This window comes from Acipenser ruthenus, chromosome 3 (genome assembly GCF_902713425.1).
Source record: "Acipenser ruthenus chromosome 3, fAciRut3.2 maternal haplotype, whole genome shotgun sequence".
NCBI classification, from domain to species: Eukaryota; Metazoa; Chordata; class Actinopteri; order Acipenseriformes; family Acipenseridae; genus Acipenser; species Acipenser ruthenus.
In genome coordinates this window covers 72217710-72239454 of record NC_081191.1, presented here as the reverse complement: position 1 = coordinate 72239454, position 21745 = coordinate 72217710, and the positions used below count along the sequence as shown (strand labels likewise).

At 34.7% G+C, this 21745-nt stretch overlaps 2 protein-coding genes across 4 annotated transcripts in view; one reads left to right on the top strand and one right to left on the bottom strand.

Annotated features, from left to right (window-relative positions):
- The first annotated feature begins 2172 nt into the window (after positions 1–2172).
- Positions 2173–13758, top strand: LOC117394520 (transthyretin-like). Of its 2 annotated transcripts, none has more exons than XM_033992852.2 (4): positions 2173–2295; positions 2729–2874; positions 3327–3462; positions 13470–13758. In XM_033992852.2, the coding sequence occupies exons 1-4, from the start codon at positions 2230–2232 to the stop codon at positions 13542–13544; spliced, it is 423 nt and encodes a 140-aa protein (XP_033848743.1). In that variant the 5' UTR covers positions 2173–2229; the 3' UTR covers positions 13545–13758. The 2 variants fall into 2 exon arrangements, with proteins under 2 accessions (XP_033848743.1, XP_033848742.1); XM_033992851.3 differs by lacking the exon at positions 13470–13758 and adding an exon at positions 4313–5605.
- Positions 4533–21745, bottom strand: part of LOC117394518 (beta-1,4-galactosyltransferase 6-like) — a 53458-nt gene continuing 36245 nt past the window's right edge. For both annotated transcript variants that reach the window (XM_059016362.1, XM_033992848.3), the window contains exons 4-9: positions 19062–19186; positions 16640–16756; positions 15798–15985; positions 12500–12622; positions 9635–9736; positions 4533–8975 (exon numbers count right to left, since the gene is read on the bottom strand). In XM_059016362.1, the coding sequence (XP_058872345.1) occupies positions 8828–8975; positions 9635–9736; positions 12500–12622; positions 15798–15985; positions 16640–16756; positions 19062–19186 (803 nt within the window). In that variant the 3' untranslated portion in view covers positions 4533–8827. The remainder of the gene's footprint in view (positions 8976–9634; positions 9737–12499; positions 12623–15797; positions 15986–16639; positions 16757–19061; positions 19187–21745) is intronic.

The following is a 21745-nucleotide window of genomic DNA, read 5'->3' as shown; positions in this document are numbered from 1 at the left end:
AGCAGCAAAAAACTTGGACTCCTGCATCAATATTTCATCAGAAGACAAAATGTGGTCTGCTCTCATACAGCATTGAAATGGCCTGTTTATGTTCTTTGATGATTTCATTTCAGCAACTCACAGGATTCTGAGGTCTTTTAAACAATCAATGGTTTTCTAGTGCATGGCCACTAGAAATTGAAAACCTATCACTGCATCTAAAATCCACAGCTCTTCTTGAAATTTACCCAATAGTCTATGGGGTGATCTTTGGTCAAAGAAATCAATACTATTCTTTTGCGATAACAAATCTACAGTTCATATTATCACCTCTTATTATGCATTTACTGTGGTGGTTAATATGTACAGTATTTCAGTATCAAATAATTTTCTAATCCAAGCGCACCATCTACCAGGCATTTATAATAATGCAGCTGATGCTCTTTCTTATTTACAGATTTCACAGTCTGGTCCCTACAGCTCTGCCAACTCCAGCAGTTCAACCACCTAATTTTCAACTGAACCCAACTATCAGCAGACTACTCAAAGCAGCACAAGCATACATGGCTGCAGCACTCGCTCCTTCCACCAGATCCTCTTATTCCATCAGCTCGACCACCTATTTGACTTTGTGCTCCTAAAGCAGGATTAATCTGACCCCATTCAACCAGGACTGGATTATGGCTTTTATGGTACACACAAAGGACTCTTTACATCTTGCTCCAGCTACAATCAAATCCTATCTGTCAGGAATGCAATACCAGTTTCGCTTGATGTCCATTACCTCCCCAGCTCTCTTATCAATACCAGCTGCCCGTCTCCTCCTGCGTGGAATATCTAAGAGCTCTCCGACTGCTTCTCCTTCTTGTCTGCCTATCTCTATAGATATACTGAGCAATTTGATTTCAATCCTCCGTCAAGGCTGCTTCTCTACATTTGATGACCTAACAATGGAAACTATATGTTTAGCTGCTTTTTTAGTTTTTTTTTTTTAAGATATACAGAATATGCAGTTCCTTCTATTGCCGGCAAAGATTAACCAGCATCTAATTAAAAATATGGGGCGCTGGACCTCATCAGCAGTTGAATCATACATATGTTCTTCCCCATCAGATTTTTTCTGCACAACTGTATATCGCTAGTATGTCCAGAGTGGGGACGACTCCACCAAAGGTTTCCCCCTAAAAATAAAGGTGGATTTTCCTTTCCACTGAGCATTGGGTCTTCTCATAGTTAGTAGGGTGCCAGTTACTAACCTTCTTTGTTGTGTAAAATGTTTTCTTTCTTTCTTTCTTTGTATATGCATTGGCGGGTCTTGTTTGTATGCACTCATAGGAATCTTTAGCGAGGAGCCAGGGGTCCATCCTTTGGGGGGTTAGTGATCTCTCTTTATCCAACCCTTGGTTAAGCTTTGTTTCCTTTACCTCCATGAGGAGGGTTCTCCACGAGTCAGAGGGGACCCCCGGCCAAACCCAACCTTTTAGCATCTCATGATCTATCACTACCCTCGCAATCTGAGGAGCTAAGCTTATTCTTGCTAAACCTCACTGTAGGAGCTCTTTCTTCGTAACACAAGTCTCTTCTCATTTCAGGTTCTCCAGGGGTGCATCTCCATCCCAGCTTTGGAAGTCTATAATTTACTGTATCGAGGGCAGCTCTCCTAGCCAGAGTTCCCTTTTCTTCCTACATTTCAGGTTCTCAAGTCTCTATTTATGTACACCACCCCCCCCCCCCAAGAGACAGGGACCCCTCTTTTGTATGCTGGATTCCCCAAGACAGGGACCACTTGTGTATGTTGGGTCCCGCAAGAGACCGGGACTCCTTTTCTATATGTATTCAATCTTTACTAACTGTATGTCCCTGAGGGTGCCGTGTGTCCAGCCTTGGAGGTTGCCGCACCACGACGCAGACTCACCTAACTTCACCACGATGTGGACCTCGTCCTGCCAAGTGCTTGGTCCTAACTGTGGGCGTCTGTCCGAGAAGTCAGACGATGTCACTACAGGTAGCCTGGCTCCCGCCCCGTGAGCAACAACACTGAGGATTATACTTGGTAGATTATGTTGGAAGCTAAATCTTTTGGAAGGTTGTTACACAACATATTTGCACAGGTTACTTATTCTCCTACTATGTACTGAGTCAATAATCAGTGTCAGCAGGTTTTAGGTTATGTGGTCCATGGAAAAAAAACAGACTAAGTGGGGTATAAAATCAGAAGGAGAGCATTAGCGCACAACAGTCGGAAGCAGAATGGTAACCTCCACTTTCTTTGTTGTATTTGCTGTAACGGCTTTTCTTTGTAATGCAGCACCACTGGTAAGTTTATATTATTTTACTGTCTGGGATCTGTAATGTTGACAGTATTTGACCTGTTTTCAATGCAATCTGAGGTTGACTGGAAACAATCATTCTTTTAGATTTTCCAGTATAAAATTTTGCACTGCCTGACCAATTCAAATTTCTAAGTCAATCCACATGAAAAGTATAAAATAAATGCCTGGGATAAAGGATGTAGTTGAGGTATATTAGCATGTTTTATTTAGTTTATCACTTCTTCCTGCTCCAAACAAGTAAAATAACAAATAATAATAATAATAATAATAATAATAATAATAAATAATAAAGGATTTAAAAGAACAAATATTACTGTTGTACTGTCTAAGTGTCGATACATTATAAAACAAGCAACCTAATTAAAAATAAGGAAAAATATTCAACCGTTTTTTTTTTACTTGTACATTTTTAAAAGGACCACAAAAGCCATGGTGAAACTGATAGCAAGTGCCCTCTCATGGTGAAAGTTCTTGATGCAGTCAATGGAATTCTCGCTGCTAAGGTGGCGATTAAAGTCCATCGACAGGCAGAGGATACAAGCTGGCAGTTGATCGCTAGCGGGTAAGTTTTAAGCTATTGGATTTCAGGTATTTATATATGTATGGAGGTTTCTGTCCGTACAATTGCCCATCTGTATGTCACACTTGCATTTTTAGCACTGTGGAATTTACGGAGGTGTCTCTTTCTGTATGTCACACAAGTATCCTCAAAACACAAGAAGTTTTTACACACATACTGCAAATCAATTATTTTAATATACAGTACCAGGATACTAATACTGCATTAGCTTACTTAATGAAATATAGGTCTTAAATACCACATCAATTGTACAGACACATCAACTATTCATTGCCATTTCTTATTCTATACTGTTCTGTACATACTGTTAATGTACATGATCGTCATCATGATAGCTCTAATTTTGAATTTACAGCTCTGGTGGGGGACGTCTGCTATTCACATACCTGTTTTTAGATTCCATCAGAATGCAACATTAATTAACATACATTCAGTGTTACAGATGACACTGGCGAAGTCCATAACTTAATCCCAGAGGCCGATTTCACCAAAGGAATGTACAAGGTGGAGCTTGACACAAAATCCTACTGGAAATCCATGGGTGCTACCCCCTTCCACGAAGTGGCAGATGTAAGTAAAGGAACAAAAAAAAAAACAAAAAAAAACACACCTTTATTTACTTTGAGATCTATATATATATATATATATATATATATATATATATATATATATATATATATATATATATATATATATATATATACATGCACACACATATATATATTTTCTAAATGTACACTTCTTACAAATTGGTACTATATTTTCTCCTTTTTTACCGTTATAAAATCAAAAGGTTATACAAGCACAATAAAGATGTGTACAACTTATTCTCATAGTAACCTAACTTGTAAGTTTTATGTTAGCAGAGGTAACATTCTCACAAATCCATTTTTTGTGGAGTTTTTCACTCCAAGTTTTTTTTTTTTTTTCTCATTAGAGACAATGTATGTGGGATCCAATTGAAAGTTTAAAAAAAGTCTTAAATGCTTGGGAATGTTATGCCAATTCATCATTACTTTTTTCATTGGATGCTCCACCAATTGCAAGTACCAGCAGTAAATAAAATTATATATATATATATATATATATATATATATATATATATATATATATATATATATATAATCTTTGTATGACTTAGAATCATAACATCTATTTAAGTTATTATGCTAAAATGTATTTTAGGTTTCAGCAACAATAAAAAAACATGTTATTAATTCAGACTTCAATGTCCACATCCTTTTAAATGGTTACTGGGACAATGGGGTTAAATCTGTTAATACCATTAAGTATTCATCTTTAAAGACACCAATGATATGGGTTTAATAAATAGATTTAGATTTTAGAAAAACGCAGACCAAAAGGAACTGTTACAACTGTTTCAGAAACTGAAAAGATGACGCCTATGTTTTATTTTCAGGTGGTGTTTCAAGCAAATAATGATGGTCATCGTCATTATACTCTTGCAGTCCTCCTGAGTCCCTTCTCTTACACAACTACTGCTGTAGTCAGCAAAGCACATGAGTAAACATGTATACCCTCCATTGTATTTAAATACTGTTAACCAGAAATAGCATAACAAACATTTTATAACCATTTAATAAATTATGCAAGAAAGACGCATAATTAAAAAAAAAGAATCTTATGGTCATTTAAAGTTTATTTTTCATGTTGGTCAATGCTGGTCTCATGATATATTAAACAAAAAAGAACCGTTAGCCAGCTGATACATTTTACCAACATTTCCAAGTCACATATGTTTTGCTAGCATTTATTTTCATAAAAAGACAATGATAAAAAATATACAAATATTCTATAAACATAAATAAGATGACTGCAGTACACAAGGAAGTTCATTTGCAGCTGTGTTACTCCACTGTTTCAGTGCAAGCCACAATAAGTGTTAAGTTTACCGACATAAAGTAAACTTATTACAGCATGGTGACACACACTGGTAAAAACTCACATATGCAGTTTTTATGTAGGATTGTGTTGTCTTAACATAGCAACATGACCAATGTAACACACCTCATAGACAGAGACAGAGATTGTTTTACCTTTGATAAAACATAATACATGGTTTGTTACAAAATGTTATAAGAAATTCAGATAAACCACTGCTGATTATGTCTCACTACAAGATAACTAAAACAGACTTCATGGTGGACCGAAAATTGTTACTGTTTTACTGCAGAACCTTCTTAACACAGACAACTTGGACAATATAATATTTCACCAAGTTAACTAGATCTACGTTAGTATTTTTAAAAGAAACCCATGCCATGTCCTAGGAGGCCTAGATATTGTAGTGAAAAGCATTTTGTTGAAGCCATGTTGAACAAAGAGGTTGCATTAGCCATCAAACTAAGTGTAAATAGTTTCATATTCACCACAGATATTGCATCATACTATATACATTAACATTAAAAGACACTATAAAAGTAAAACACTGGTGATTGTGCAGTGTATTGTAAAATAGTTTTCAAATTGTGACAGCAAAACTAAGTCTTGAGTTTTACTGCAAATGTGTTTCCTTGGAACCAGATCAGCATTTTTACAATGATACACTGCTTAAATCTGAAATGCAAAACATCTAGGAAAGGGCTCAATTAAAACAAAAAATACAAAGTGCATACTCAAATTCTACCCTAGAACTACTCCATCCCTAGTTCACAGTCAGTCTATTTAAAAAAAAAAAAAAAAAAAAAAGAAACTCAAGGCACAGAAATAAATACTGCAAAATGTTATGCTCTTCATTAACATTTCTTTGTAATGGTGAACACAAAGAGCAAAAAGGGATTATTCCACAAACAGTAACTGTATTAAAAGCAACTGTTTTTGAAGTTTTTAGTCATGATAATATAACACAGCTACCAATGTACATGGCAGCAAGATATGTGTCTGTGGTATTCATAAATACAACAACTTTTACTTGTACCCTAAATACAATCTCTTAAGATTAATTTCAAACTTTTCAAAAAGTTGTTTTGCCATAATAAGTATTGGATTAGCAAGTAGATCACTCATCATTTCAGCCATTTATTTTATTTTATTTTATTTTATTTTATTTTTAAACAGACAGCTTCTACCTTCCAGGAACCTGTTTGCCTCTTTCCAATAGCCTATTCTGTCCCTGACATGATTAGCATGCAGCTATAATTTCATAATCTTCTAAAGTTTCTCTGAAATACTGTACTGCAATAGGGGTACTATTGAAGAAGCATTCAGCAGTTACTTCTCAATTCTATTTTTAGATCTTGCAATAGACTTGTAAATACTCTTTACTGCAGTAAAACTAAAAATAATGGAGGTCCAGTGTAGGCAATCTGAATCTAATTCATTGATGCTCTACTATACCCCCCCCCCCCCCCCCCCCAAATTAAGACATGTTTAAGAAGTAAGACATTTGGCTCAGCTGTCTAAAACAGTTTTTTCATCATCAACTTTCCAATAGTTATTTACAAAACAGTTTTATTTACACTCAGTCAAGTTTGCTTTGCACTAATATTACTGGGAGCGCTGCGGCAAATGCAGTACAGTTGGCAAATTATAGAAAGCACCAAATTGGTCTAAAGAGTTCATGAAATATATGAATTATTTATATTAAAAAAAAAAGTTGTAATCGATTTAAAAAAAATTAAAAGGTGGAATAAGTACAAAAATAAAATACATATTTTTGCAATTTCATGTAGTGCTCAAAACTTGTAAAAGTTTTCATTTCCTCTCATTCAGGCTTATTTAAAATATTTTATACAGCTTAAACAGAAATGCAGTATCAAATCATACTTAAAGTTGCAACTAAAGTAATCATTTTGTCAGAAACATTCTGGCATCTAGCAGCACTGGCACGTTTACCATCCCTTTGTTCTGGAACACCCTGTAAATTACTAATATGCCTTCATAAAGGCCCCCTAGATTATCTTAAAACAGTGCACTTCAAAATATACCCAAAACCACTGTATGCAACAAAGGCGGCAAAAGTAAAACACCTGAATTGATAAAAAAAGATTATATATATATATATATATATATATATATATATATATATATATATATATATATATATATATATATATATATATATATATGTCAAAAGTTTACATACCCCAGTGGAAATTTATAATTTCTAGAAAACAAATAAATCATAAGAAAAACCTTTTGTAGTAAAAGTTTTGCTTTTGTGGATGAGGAAAAAAAAAGTTAAAGAACTATATGTCTACAATTATTTATTTCAGCAATTTTCTGCAAAACTCCTATTCATACCGACAAGGAAAATGAAATGAACAGTTAGTTGAAGCACCTTTAGCAATTACGTCTTTTAAATGATTAGGATATTTGTCATTGAGCTTATGGCATGATTCTTTAGAGATTTTTGACCATTCTTCAACGCAAAATTGTTCGAGTTCAGATTTTGATGTGTGCTTTGAATTGTTGTTGTGTTGGAACGTCCAGTTGCATTTTGGTTGAAATGGAAACCCCAGTCCCACTTGCAGCCAATTCACTTTGAATATCTTTGGCAGTCAGTCTCGGATTGTTATTAACCTTCCTCATAATTCTTCTACTTGTTCTTGGTGAAATAACCTTCTTTCTTCCAAACCAAGGGAGCATTGTGACAGTACCATGAGTCTTGTACTTCTTGATAATATAAACAATAGCTGACATTGGGATATTCAAATGCTTGGAAATCTTCTTGTATCCTTCTCCGGCTTTATGGCAATAAATAATTTTCTGCCGAAGGTCTTCAGATAGCTCTTTACTTTTTCCCCATATTGACTTACTAGTAATAACAGCAATCACCCTATGCATAAACCCTTTATAATATCTAATGTTCACCTACAATCCAACATTTTCTCGAGGTTTTGGAGTTTTGCAAAAAATTTGCTTAAATAAATAATTGTAGACTATTTCTATTTCTTGTAACTTTGTTTCCTCATCCACAAAAGCAAAACCTTTGCTACAAAAGATTTTTCCTAAAATTTAAAATTTCTAGAAAATTATAAATTTCCATTGGGGAATGTAAAGTTTTGACTACAACTGTGTGTGTATATGTATGTGTGTATGTGTGTATGTATGTATGTATGTATGTATATATATATATAAAAAATACATTAAAAAGGCATGCAGGAGATAGTCAACCTAAAGAAGTCAAAACTTCTGCCCACATTATATCTTCCCACATGGAAGGCCACTCGCTCATTGTTTTTATAGGTTATCAAAAAAAAGAGTCTAGGTCATAGCTGCCAAAAGCAAATGATAAACCAAGAGATGCATTGGTATATGTTTCGTAATTCTAATATGCTAAACAATTTGTTTAAAAGGCCTGTATTTACATATGTTCGCTCATGCAAATAGAATCTGCAATACACTATACAGCCAGAAGAATGGACAATACTTATGTTACATATGACCAGTAGTTCTACTAAAACAATAATTAAAATTTACAACACGTACTGTAAATGTACAATCACATATACACACAAATGACCTACACTTTAAAAAAAATAAATACAAAATAATAATTTCAAATTAAATCACATATAGTATGCGTAGAAACATTATATGCGAAAGATCTCTATTGCCTCCCGATGTAAAGTTAACTGGTTTACTGCAGTGGCTTCTCATGGTAACAGATACAGTGGTACAAAGCCTAAATGATTTATAAAGGCTTTGCAGTAAACATTTTAATTTGTAACTACTGGCATTCCTTCCTTCAAAGTGTGATGTGAATTTATTAGCAAAAGCCAGCACTGACACTTAGCATGCAATGACACACACAATCAATTGTTCGATTATACAGGCCCTAAGTCTCCACTTAAAAGAAAGTAGCTTGGAAATTTAACATCATGCTCCCATTCTGAACGGCCACAAATTTCAGCATGAGATCTTCATTATTGGTTCAATGGAATTCACTGAATCTGTGACCATGTATATCAGATCAATAGTCTTCAATTGGAGCTAGTTCTGGAGTAAGGTTCACCGTTATGTTTTTATACAAACTACCCATTGTTATTTCTGGGGTATACTTCAAGTTGTTCAAACCATCAAGATGTTGACGTTCTTTGGAGTACCGTAGTAACTTGTACCTGTAGAAGACAAAAATAATATATGTTTAGTAAAGTAAAAAAAAAAAAAAAAAAATTAAATGTACACACACCTCAAAAAAAGGAGCTCTTATTTATTGGAAGTTGGAAAAAAATGCAAAAATAATAAAAAAAAAAAACATTGTAAAAAAGCTACTGTGTAAGATCAATTTGACACCCTGGGATCCTTCAAGAAGCTGCTTGATGAGATTCTGGGATCAATAAGCTACTAACAACCAAACGAGCAAGATGGGCTGAATGGCCTCCTCTCGTTTGTAAACTTTCTTATGTTCTTTCTTTCTTATGTTCTTTATCTATTTTTTCCCTAGTGTCAAGCTGAAAAAAACTGCCCTTGCAGTAAAATTGGCCAATCAAATTTTCTAGCTATTTCACATGTTTTATGAAAACAGAGACATCATATTTCACATTGAGTAACTTTTACGACACACATAAAGCAGCAATTTCATTGTTCTGGTCTACTATTAATACAGAATACATTTACATACTTTATTACATTTAATTTAATAAGTCAACAATTGTGCAGACATGGTGGGCAACATTATTTTGCATATCTACTGTATCAGAAATCCTGGAAGCCTGCATCAATGCAAGATCCCCGAGTAAATAGGCTGAAGTAAGCACTGAAAGGTTGCCACACTAACCTCCCCAAGAACTGAACTTCTCCTCTGTGATGATGTGGGATTGATTTGTAATTTCCCAAGTCTCCTTCTGGCCTTGTCACATTGAACCCAGCATAGTGAACTCTGAAACAAAAAAAAAAAAAAGTTCTATGTAATATGTTACATTTAAACATCCCATATACAGCATTAAAAAGGCACTCAGCACAATATAGAACTGCAGCATTTGGAAAGAAGCTTGTGGTTTAAAAAAAAAAAAAAAGCTAGCTAATCAAGTTCACAATTATATACGGCTTAAAACTTGCACTAGCCCTGCCCAAAGTCCTGTGTTTAAGAACTTCTCTGACTTGCACATTGTTTTTCTTAATGCATAGGAAAGGACAAACTAGTCAAAAGTAGCAATGGAATACATGAATAAAAAGTTAAAGGCTGGGGTTTCACTATCGATACATTTTTCTCCAAAACAGCCGATGCATCGATTCATGAATGTTATGAAAGGGTAACAAAAAAACGTAGCAATACATGTGGAGCTGTGGATTACTGTGTAACATTGCAAGAAACACTTTAAAAACTATTATGCATGTTAAATTGATTACAAACATTTATGCATATACAGTAGTAATTAAATATTTTTGTACCAGTTGGGGGTCAAAGCAAAATCCCCCAAAAAAGTTGTTTAAATCCATAACCCGTCAGAGTAACAACCAATCAAGAGAAAAAAATTAATTAAAAAAAAAAAAGTCTTCACTGTCCATAGCAGTTCAGCAACAAGAGTGTTGTCCATTGCTTATATTTGAATTGTGTTAAGGCACATGATAGTGTCCACATTTTGTTTTAATTAAGCGATGACTAGCACTTACTTACAATCTGGTCATGCATTACTGAATACCTGGGGACCGACATTGCCGGGATGCTTTATACTTCTGACCAAAGATACAACTTTTGGACTGAGCTTGGTTGTTTCTTAATTTTTACTCAGGGGTAGTTCAAATGAATAAATGCAGATTTTGTTTGAAGTTTTATACGGTGCCATCTCCCAAGGTCACTTTTACGCAGAATTCTGCATTATATACGCAGGACATTTTAATAAAACGCAAAACAATAACAGCAGTGCATTTCTAAAACGCAAATGTAAAAGATGTAACATTTCCCCTTTTCATATCTATCCAATAATTTAGTTTACATTACAAAGTAGTTTTATGCAATGCAACGTATAAAATTGTTCCACTGCTCCCTGCATCCTCTTTTACAAAAAAAAAAAAAAAAAAAAAAAAAAGCCACCGAGTTCTCAGTGTCCCACATCCCTGGTATTCGAGCGACTCAGTAATCTGTATCAGAACATCTTACCTGTTGACTCTCAGCCAAGAATTTGAACAAGTAAAACACATGCTCAAAAATCATGGATGAGGCCTGTAGGGTTTTTATTGAGAACTAACCGACATCTTTCCTACTTTCGCAAAATATGCAGCAGTTGCAGTTACGATACCTGTATCTTGTGTACCAGCAGAACGGGTTTTAGCTGTCAGAACAGAGTGCAGACCAGCAAACACTCTTTTTTACGTGAGGATCATCTAAAACTTATGACAATTTCAATGGAAGTGAGGATCATCTAAAACATGACAGACAATTTCAATGGAAGCTCCTGAGAATTATTAAGACTTTGATTTGAAGAGAGCACGAGTCATTTTGGACTTGAGTGCTAAAAGGAAAATATTAAAGAACCTTTAAAACAGCAAAACTGTAAATAGTTATGATGTCGACAGCTACCCGCAGAGACATTGGTACATGTTCTACAACACTGATTTTTACATCATGAACGGGGGATTTTCAAAAGAAAATGTTTCATAGAAACTTGTCTTTGTCTATTTCTACTACCATTATTTATACTGTGCACTGTTTTGCATGTTAACTTCGTTAATCTGAAATAGTTACACTGGAAAATAATATAACTGTTTATGCAATATGTAAAAACCCAGATTTTATGGTTGAAAACGCAGATTTTGAGATGGTATGCTTTTCACAAATGCACATTTAAGGCTAGTGCAACCTCTGCATCTCATTAACTGGTCACGCAAATTAGTTGTGTAACCAGAGCATCCCAAACATTACTTTCTTTACTTTTCTTTCTTGCCATCTTAACTTTAGAAAATAATTGTCAAGGCATTGAAGCTCGGTCGATACGGTATTTGTAATTCTAGCACAACTATTAACTTGCACTGTTTCTTTGAAGACTCCATTACTGATCCAATCCCATCAGTAAACACTCACAGGGGGCGGGGCAGGGGGGAGAAGGTGAGCTCAATCGCATGCAGATTCAGCGAGTTGAGGGAAGCAGAGAAGCTCTGTGCTTAATGCAAAAAATAACTGCGATTCCAAATTTAATAAAAAAAATAAAAACTTCCCTTTGCTTAAACCCTTTACACAAAAATGATGCACAGGCTTGACTATTGTTAGAAAAGTTAGAAACTGAAAACAAACAACTGTAAAAAGCATTGCAAAATAAGGTAATTTAATACAAAACCATACAAAATACTTGCATTCCTTACATTTAAAAAAAAAAAAAAAAAAAACAAGGGTCTGGCATGCATAAATGAGTCATAATCAGGCTTGCTTGTTCTGCCTATTGAGGCAATACAACATGTTTGAACTGCAATTGATGTTTATTTTTTACTGCATGTTTTTGCCATGTGCATTTCAGAACATTTTTGTAAATTTCAGGAATCTAACTGCATCACACTGCCCATCTCAGATACGTTTAGTTAACAGAACGGTAGCCATTCTTTGTTAGCCATTTTATTTTTCCATATCAAGCTCAGTATAGTGTGCTATCGTCCATTTGCATTTACTGGTTCATATCTACTATATCTATACAAGTTTGCAGCAGCTCACCTGTTCCACAGATCATCATCTTCTCCACCCCAGCCCCAGAAAGCATTGGGAAATCCGTTTATCTTCCGAAACTGTTCCACTGTTACACCACTTACACCCCCAAAGAATTCATTGTATGGAAGGCTAAAATGGCAAATATAGACAATCAGGCAAAACTAAAATTCTATTCAATATTACAAAATTATTATTTAAAAAACGTATTGTACCTATTGAATATAACAGTTTGAATAAAATTCTAACTTAGAAATAATAAAAATCAAGAAAGTAAAACCTTGCCATTATGAATCAGTGCAAGCATTAGATAACAAAGAACAATACTGATTGTATGGTTATTTTCAAAATGGTTATCACCATTTACCAATTTACTTTATATAAAAAAAAAAAAAAAAATAAACAGTTTACATACAGTACTACTGTGCAAAATAACTGACAGCAAAGCAGCAGACATTAGAAAACACAATGTCTAAATGCAATCCTGTAGACCGAGTTTTTACCACATCAGTGGGCTAGGTGTAAAACTAAGTAACTAACACCTATAAAACACACATTTCACACTACCGATTTAAAATTAAAATAACTATACATGTTTTTTTTGTTTTAGTTTATTTTTCTATTTCCAAATGCCTTAACAGATTATTTTTTTTATTCATACACCTCATATCATGTGACCCTTTGGTACTACTTGTACAGGACTGTTTATATTTTGTATTCAAAACTATTGGGTCATTCTACATCAAATGGACCTATGGTCACCACCTCAGTGGCACAGATTCTTTGAAAAGGGTCCATGTTTGAGAGGGCATATCTTTCAAAGTATTCAAGATCTCTTCTGGATACTCGCTGCATACACAATGGCTCTTCTAGTTCAATATTGGCGACCAGGAAGAAAAAGTGTAATGACGCCAATAAAAATACTATAATGTACATCTGAGAACCCCTGAACTACTGCAGTTATCCCCTTCTTTTTTAGTTTCATCAGGTTATCTACAGTAACAACCCCAAAGTGGACATCAGACCAGAAATGGCATCCATTCAGCACCCCTGAACTCAAAAGGGATTTCAGACACACACTTGTGCTTTTATTAAGTTATAAAAGCTATGTTTTTTCTAAGTTTGGAAAATAAAAAATGTAAAATGTACAAGGGATGTAATCATTTGAATGGAATAGGAGCCACTTACTGATAAAATACCATAAATCTGTTTCTGCGATCAGTCTTATTCTATTATAATTTATGTATTTCATAAAATATTTCAACAAAGTTTTTTGGTTTAAGTGTGTGTTTATTTATTTTTTTATTAAATCTCTAATGCACTAGTTTTTCATGGTAACTGTGATGCATTTCATGTTCACGCTGGGTGCGTTAATTAACTGAGCGGCTCAGAGCGATAATTTGTCTGCTCACTTTGATCACCGATGAAATCCGCTCTGCAGCGCTCCAACCTGCTCAGGATGAGCGGAACTGAGCATGCAGTTAAATGCATTCTTTCACTGAGCTGCTCTGAGGGGCTCACTTACTTAATGTATCCAATGTTAAACAGTAGTACAATATGAATACTGCAATAGTATTTGTAAAATAGCAGATTTTAAAACTTAAAAAAACCCAGATGACCTCTTACCACAAATTTAGAAAATCCACCCACCGGTGAATGCATATACTGTTCAACATATGATTTGCTAAATTCACTTCTGGCATAACTACGGCTGTATTTTTTCACAATTATCACGGATTCATGATTTCCATGAAATGCACCCATTTGCCGTGTAATATGTAGTTCCCAGTTGTAGGGATCAACAAAGGCATGTAATTGTATGCAAAATAATGTGATATCTTGTAACAATTATAAGTCGTCCTGGATAAGGGCCTCTGCTAAGAAATAAAAATAAATAATAATAATAATAATAATAATAATAATAAACAAAGAACACTGGAGCCCAGCTGCAGGTGTGGGAACGTTTATCTACTCAACCAGCCCGGATGACGCAGGGACAAGGAATTGATAAACTGGGGTAAATCTTGACCTTGCATATGTTCTGCATCGGGAACATCATTATAACACATGCCAAGAAATTGATAGTGTTAATATATTGTTAGGTAAACATAGTGGAAGCAAAGTTCAGCTACACACACACACAGAGTTAGGGAAGATGGAAGACAGGCACTCATTAGTGTGAGTGAGACAAGCTTGACTGAATCCTCTCCTAACAGCAGACCATCACCGTACATGAGCATTTCTCCCAGATAAATTATGTAACTGATCATTGACAGATTTCTGTTTAAACCTAGGTGCCACATTTGTTGTGTCCAATGATAAATATTTATGCTATAGGTGTGTAACTTTTGAATATTGGAATCAATAACTGGAAACTTACTAACATAGCCATTGGTATTGTGGGCACTCATTTGCAGACATCAAATTAAATTTGTTTCCTTACACTTGGCAACTCTGGTGTGGGACACCACTAAACAGATTTATATATTGGGGCATCAAACCTTTTCATTCCATAACGAATAGTTTACATTGCTAGGTAATAATTCAAGGATAGTAACCCAGATTATTGATTGGTAAAGGACCCAGACGAGCGCCCCAGATAGGGTGTGCGGGTCTGAGGTTAATTTTCAATTCTGAACCCCCTAGTTAGGGTACGATGGAGGATATTCTACAAAATACAGTTCTGAAATATAAGACAGACCAATGTGTTTTAAACGAGGTATACCGCACCAATCCATGAGAATATTGTCACAGAACTATGTAAAAAAGTAGTAAAAAGAAAAAGGCATAAATGTGCTATGCCTTTCAAACTCAGCAGATGCGTAAAAGAGGGTGCTGAAACCTCACGCATATAATATCAGGATATAATCTGTAAACTTAAGCAAAAGTTAGCAAAAGAATAATTTGAACATATTTTAAACAGACGGGTTCTTATTCAAAGGTGGTAAATGTAAATGTGTTAAAGAATGCTATTAAACTGACAATACATGTATTAGGGTTATTTTCTGTAAGAGGTTGTGACTGGGCACCAAATGAGACTGCCTGAACATCTTTGGCTGGACAGAATGTCCATACCAGAGGTACAGAGCGTCACTCTTGAAACTATGCAAATAAGTTAATCATGGTGCAATAGGGCACAAGCCCCTGTATATAATGTATTGTTCTTTCAGTTTACATATATATATATATATATACACACACACACACACACACACACACACACACACACACACAAACACACACATATACATACACACATATTTTATATATATATATATATATATATATTACACATATGTATACTTACATATACATGTACTTGTCGAGTTTTGCAGCAAAGTGGCGAGGCATTTGTCCACAACCATAATAATTACGATCGTTCTCTGGGATATGATCCACATCATGGAAAACAAGACAGTCCCAGTCTAGGTCCTTCATGGCTTCTTTAAAACCAACATTAAACAGCATGGCACGATTAAAGGGCTGGGTGCCACCCTAGGAAAACAAGATTAGCATTACAATGTGAAGGTGGAGAAATTATACTTATGTCTACTATTTCGATAAGCAAAACCCTGAATGTAAGTTACACTAAACAGACCATAAAAGCATACACATTTAGAGCAATTGTTTTTTTAAGGACACTTGAAATAGCAAATGCTGTTTACCAAATAAAATGCTAACTGGGACTATATAAAATGATACTGAAGACATGATATAGACTTCTCTCTTCAAATAATTTAGTTTGTTTCTTTTCAGTATTTATATCTTCTGATGGGGTGTTTTACTAAAACTAAGTTTTTGTCCTAGAACCAAGTTTGTTGTTATCAGATACAGGTTAGATCAAATTTACTTTTTGGAAAGTTTGAAAAAAATAAAAAAGTAAAAACAAAAGGAACTTGTGATTCTCTTTACATATTTTCTGTATACCGTGCGTGAAAAACAGTCAATACATTGTTGAAAACAAAGAACAAATGATCTATACTATGCATTGCAGAACACTTGTAAATTACACTTGTAAATTAATTCATAATTTAGCAACACAATTTAATCTACATTACTTACAATAGTACTAACTTAAATGGTCCACTAGATGTCAGTCTGCACACACAAAAACGATGGAAAATGTTGACCCAATCAAAAGGTTTTTACCTGCTCAATAACATAGAAGGCAAACTGCAAATGCTGTCTTTGGAGCATTGGAATTAGATGTCGGAAAAGTATTGGGAGATGCTCATGACGGTTGCGGAAGGGAATAAGGATTGCCACCTGAAAAAAGTAAAAACATGCACTGGCTGAGGGCAAGTGGACAAAACAAAAATAAACATAATTCCATCAGGTATGCAAAATGACAATAATGCTTATTGAAATAAACTGTTTACTTCCTTTGAAGAGAAAGGTCTGCACTTGCCCTAAAGCAAGGGATATCAACCACCCCTGGAGCCAGTTTCACAAAGCGCTTTTAAAACTAGAAGGTCTAGAAGCTCTTCTATTCGGATTTGCAAAGGCTCTGCTACTGTGCTGCTAGCTCGTTTGGTTCTAGGCGAGGCGAATGATAATTACCATGGTAACTGTAATCGTGTGTGGGATATCCAAAAAATAAATAAAAAATGTTGAAAATGCAGTACACTTCAACTTTAAGATGCAGTACACTTTAAGGACAATTAAAAAAAAAAAAAAAAAGAAAGCTGATGTTCACAAAAACCAAAAAATATTACAATATACAGAATTATATTCAATTGTAAAACTCCACAACACTTTAAATGTACAGGTAATGCATCAGTTAAATTAGTAATTCAAATAAATCAATACTACAGCAATGTAGGTCTACACGCTGTAGGTCTTTCAGAGTTGTCATTGGCCTCTTGCTGGCTTCTCTGACCAATGCCCGTCTTACTCGGCTGCTCAGTTTAGAAGGACGGCCTGCTCTAAGCAGATTCTGGATGGTGCCGTATATATCTTCCACTACTTAATGATCGACTTGACTGTGTTCCAAGGGATATTCAATGCCTTTGAAATCTTTTTATACCCCTCCCCTTATCTGTGCCTTTCCACAACTTTATCCCAGAGTTGTTTTGAAAGCTCCTTGGTCTTCATGGTAGTATCTTTGCTTTGAAAGCACTACCCAACTGTGGGACCTTACAGAGACAGGTGTATTTAATCTGAAATCATGTGAACCACTTTTATTGCATACAGATGGACTCTATTTAACTTATTGTGTGAATTCTGAAGGCAATTGAGCTTATTTAGGAGTGTCATAGCAAAGGGAGTGAATACTTATCTAATGAAGACTTTTCAGGTTTTTATTTTTAATTGATTTGTTCCCTCCCCCCCTCCCCAAAGTTTTTCACACATTGAAAGTGTTGAGTAGGTTGTGTAAATCAAAGGGGAAAAAATCCCATTTAAATGCATCAAGATTTCAGATTGTAACACAAACTGTGAAAACGTCCACGGGGGTGAATACTTACTATAGGCACTGTAACATAACTTTAAAGTAATAAGTACTTTCAATAAATTTTACTTATTTAAATATTTGTTTTGAGTTAGATTGTAAGATCGTTATCATTACGGTGTAATTGCACTCAGAAAAAAACAACAAAAAAAACTTTTTTTCTGATTGATTGGTTTGGCTAATGCCTTTAATAGCTCACTCAAATCAGAACCAAGTATCGTGATGTATATTCACATTCTGTGCAATAACTTACTAAAGAGTCTCTATGCAACGCTTAAACAAATTGATCAAAAGATAAAACCTTTATTTGCCCAAGTAATAAGAGTCAAAGGAGGTTGTCATGACCTGCTGATGGGGATATTCATCCCCTGTGAAAAGAAGTAGGAAATATATATTTTAAGACAGAAGGACATTTAACCCTTTGCGGTCCTGGTCCGACATCGCAATTTTCCCTTTCCGGTCCAAAAAGACGCAAAAAACAGGTCTCTAGTCGTTTTTTTTTCTCTGGAAAAAGCAGAAAAAACTATTCAATGGCCGAGTGAGACCGAAAGGAGCCGAGAGAAGCCGAAAAAAGGGCGTATCTCATGAATACTGATGACCCGACACCACATAGATAACACGGACATAAATAAACAAGATAGCTGCTTCCGCATCCAGCGCTCAAAGAACATCACAGACATTTGCAGAGCTTTTTTTAGATGTTATAGTAATAAAATAACGACTTGGATCGCATTATTGAGGAGTTTAGTGATAAAACGTGTGATCAAGAGATGATTTATTGGTATGTACTATTATTAAGAGGCATTTGAAAAATATAGCGAACAAGGGGTGGGGTGGGGTTGGAGATGCAGTACTGAGTGTCCTGTTGATATGCAGTGCCTTTTAAACCTGTTTTACTGTGAAAAAAAAATACTTTTAAACAGTGCGTCTAAAATATACTGTGCTTGTGAAAATAAATTGGACCTGATGCGCCTGACACACGCTGAATAAATGGACCGCTAAGGGTTAAAATTGAAAATGTGATGTTGCCAACTTTGCTATATTGTCGATAGCTGCAGATTTAAAGTCTGTATCGACCTTCATCTTAGTCCAAGGAATATTGATTTACAGTATTCTTTTTACCTTCCATCGAGGTTTGCAGTCTCTAGGCTTCCAGTGTCCTGCAGGTTGGATATCCATAAACTTTGAAAAGTTCTGATGAATTTCATCCATTGTTATTTCAGTCACATTAACATCAATAACACCCTCTGGAAAGCAAACAAAAAACAAGTTTCCCAAACATTTGTAATATTATCAGGATTTGCCTACTGTTTATCCCCAGGTTGGAACAAGCACAGCACAAGGAACAGTATCCCTGTCTTGCCCATGCATATTAAAGAACATGCAGTGCATTAGAACCAGACAGAGAACGAAGAGATGGATTATACATCCTGTGTGTTCTGGATCAGAATTTCTAAAGAAAAAAAAAAAATGAACGGATGTTGATCTTACTATACCTTCATCCTAAAAAAAAAAGACACCATAAAAACAGAATTTTGGATGTAAGTCAAGGGACAGAGTCCCCCTTACAAGTAAACGTGGATTGCTTTCTTCGCACCCAAAAACTAAACAAAAAAGAAATAGTTTGCAAATTCTGCTGATGGTTACCTTGAATAATACTGTGTGAAGAATTATGTGTTTTTCAATCCAAAACATAAATACTGTTGTATTTTAACAAGCTCATATGAAAATATGTAACAAGAGAGGCTGGACCCTGTTACTGTATTAAATACTGTTATTTTATTGTTGTATCCTAGTTCATATTGCATTTTAGTAGTAGTATTTGCACTTTCTGTAATGTATGTGTGTATATATATATATATATATATATATATATATATATATATATATATATATATATATATATATATATATACACACATACATACACACACACATACGATATATAGCAGGTGTCAGGTTACAATATAAATCCACTATATATCGAGGGCTGTGACATAGCGATAGACCTATAGAAAAACAAAAAGGCTAATAAATACAGTACAACCACTCCCTCGTATTATCGGCGGCGCCAGGGTCCAATATAAATTCCTCTACGCGACCCACTTTTTCTCATTTTTTCGTATTAAAAAGCAGCACACCATTTTAATTCGTACTGCGGAGGGCAATTGCTTCTCATCAACGGAACTCCAATTAAATTTCATTGAAAGAATCCGATTCCCAACTTGGAGGCTTGTTGCTAGGGAGATGATATCACTGCCCTGTGACTTTTGCTAGTGCATTGCTGCCACAAGTGAACACCTCGTTGGCTAAAATAAAAACTGCTTCAGCAAGTAGATATTTAATTTGCTTTGTGTTATTGTGCAATGCGTGTGTATATGATAACAGTATGATATTAATGCTTTGTTTGTAATTGGTTTGTATATTTTGGTTTGTGATGTGCAGTACAAAATAAAACAAATCGTAATTCTAAGTGAAATTGCCTATGTATATTACAGCCAAGGCATGCGCAGTTAGACTGTAAAAATGGCGAGCCAACTCCAGGACCGCGACATATCCGAATCCGGAGTATAGCGAGGGCCGATATAACGAGGAGTGGGTGTGTATATAATTTATTTTTATATATATATATATATATATATATATATATATATATATATATATATATAATAAATAAATAAATAAATAATGAACACAGATGACTGTATGAAATCTGTAGAATGTGAATTAAATAATACGGATACATATGAAGAAGTTAAAAGCAATAAGATCAATAAATCCGTAAAAGAGGTTAAGGAAATTGCGGCGAGACTATACAATAAAGGCATTATATCAAAAGAATTTAAAAAAATATATGCAGCCACATAATGCAAGAACAGGCCTAGCAAGATGAAATCCTAAAATGCACAAAGAAAATCACCCTATGTGAATGATAGTCAGCACGATTGATAATCCAACACACAATAGTTGAAACAGCAGAAAAACAACCAAGCTATTTTAAGGATACAACACCATTTTTAAAAAGACTTGAATCACTAAAACACAACCTTCCAGAGAATACCTTTTTATTTTGCATGGATGTAAAATCCTTGTACCCAAGTGCCCCTCGTAAAGAAACTTTAGAAGCTTGTCAAAAAGCACTAGATAATAGACCAGATAAATCAATACCAACAGCAGAGGTGCTGAACATGATCAACGTAGTTTTAGAAAACAGTTATTTTACATTTGTTAAGAATTACAAACAAAACGATGGTACAGCAATAGGATCTAAATTAGGAATGCATTTTGCCAATACATACATGGAGAAATGGGAAGAACAATTACTTAGAAAATTGGAAAGAGAACCTTTAGAATACATTCGGTTTGTAGATGATATTTTTGGGGTTTGGACACATGGAGAAGAATCTCTTTTCCAGTTTCATAAAATAGCAAATTAAATACAATACAATAGTAATATTAAGGTGGAGCTTCGATGGACAAGAAAAGAACTAGAATTTTTAGATATGTTTTTCAGTATAAACTACCAAGTCTTAATCAGCTGATCAACTACGTTATCATCCTTTTCACATTGAACGCCCGCACAAGAAATGCACCAAAATAAAACAGTAACAAAATAGGGCTGCAAAGAAGGCTACATTTTGACCTTCGAAGGTACGGAACACATTACCGAAGGAAGGTTCAAACCTTCAATGGTATTAATCTGCATAATTTACTGGTGACATCACCATAGCTACTTGTTCATATTTGATAGAAAATCCTGTTATTTTACAGGTAAGCCATATAAATGGAATAAAACACATGTTTTA

Excerpts from the sequence above, each read along its gene's own strand:
- LOC117394520 (XM_033992851.3), top strand. The coding sequence starts at position 2,230 with ATGGTAACCTCCACTTTCTTTGTTGTATTTGCTGTAACGGCTTTTCTT. Across the intron at positions 2,875-3,326 it reads TGGCAGTTGATCGCTAGCGG|TGTTACAGATGACACTGGCG; the intron begins GTAAGTTTTAAG and ends ACATACATTCAG. Across the intron at positions 3,463-4,312 it reads CCTTCCACGAAGTGGCAGAT|GTGGTGTTTCAAGCAAATAA; the intron begins GTAAGTAAAGGA and ends TTTTATTTTCAG.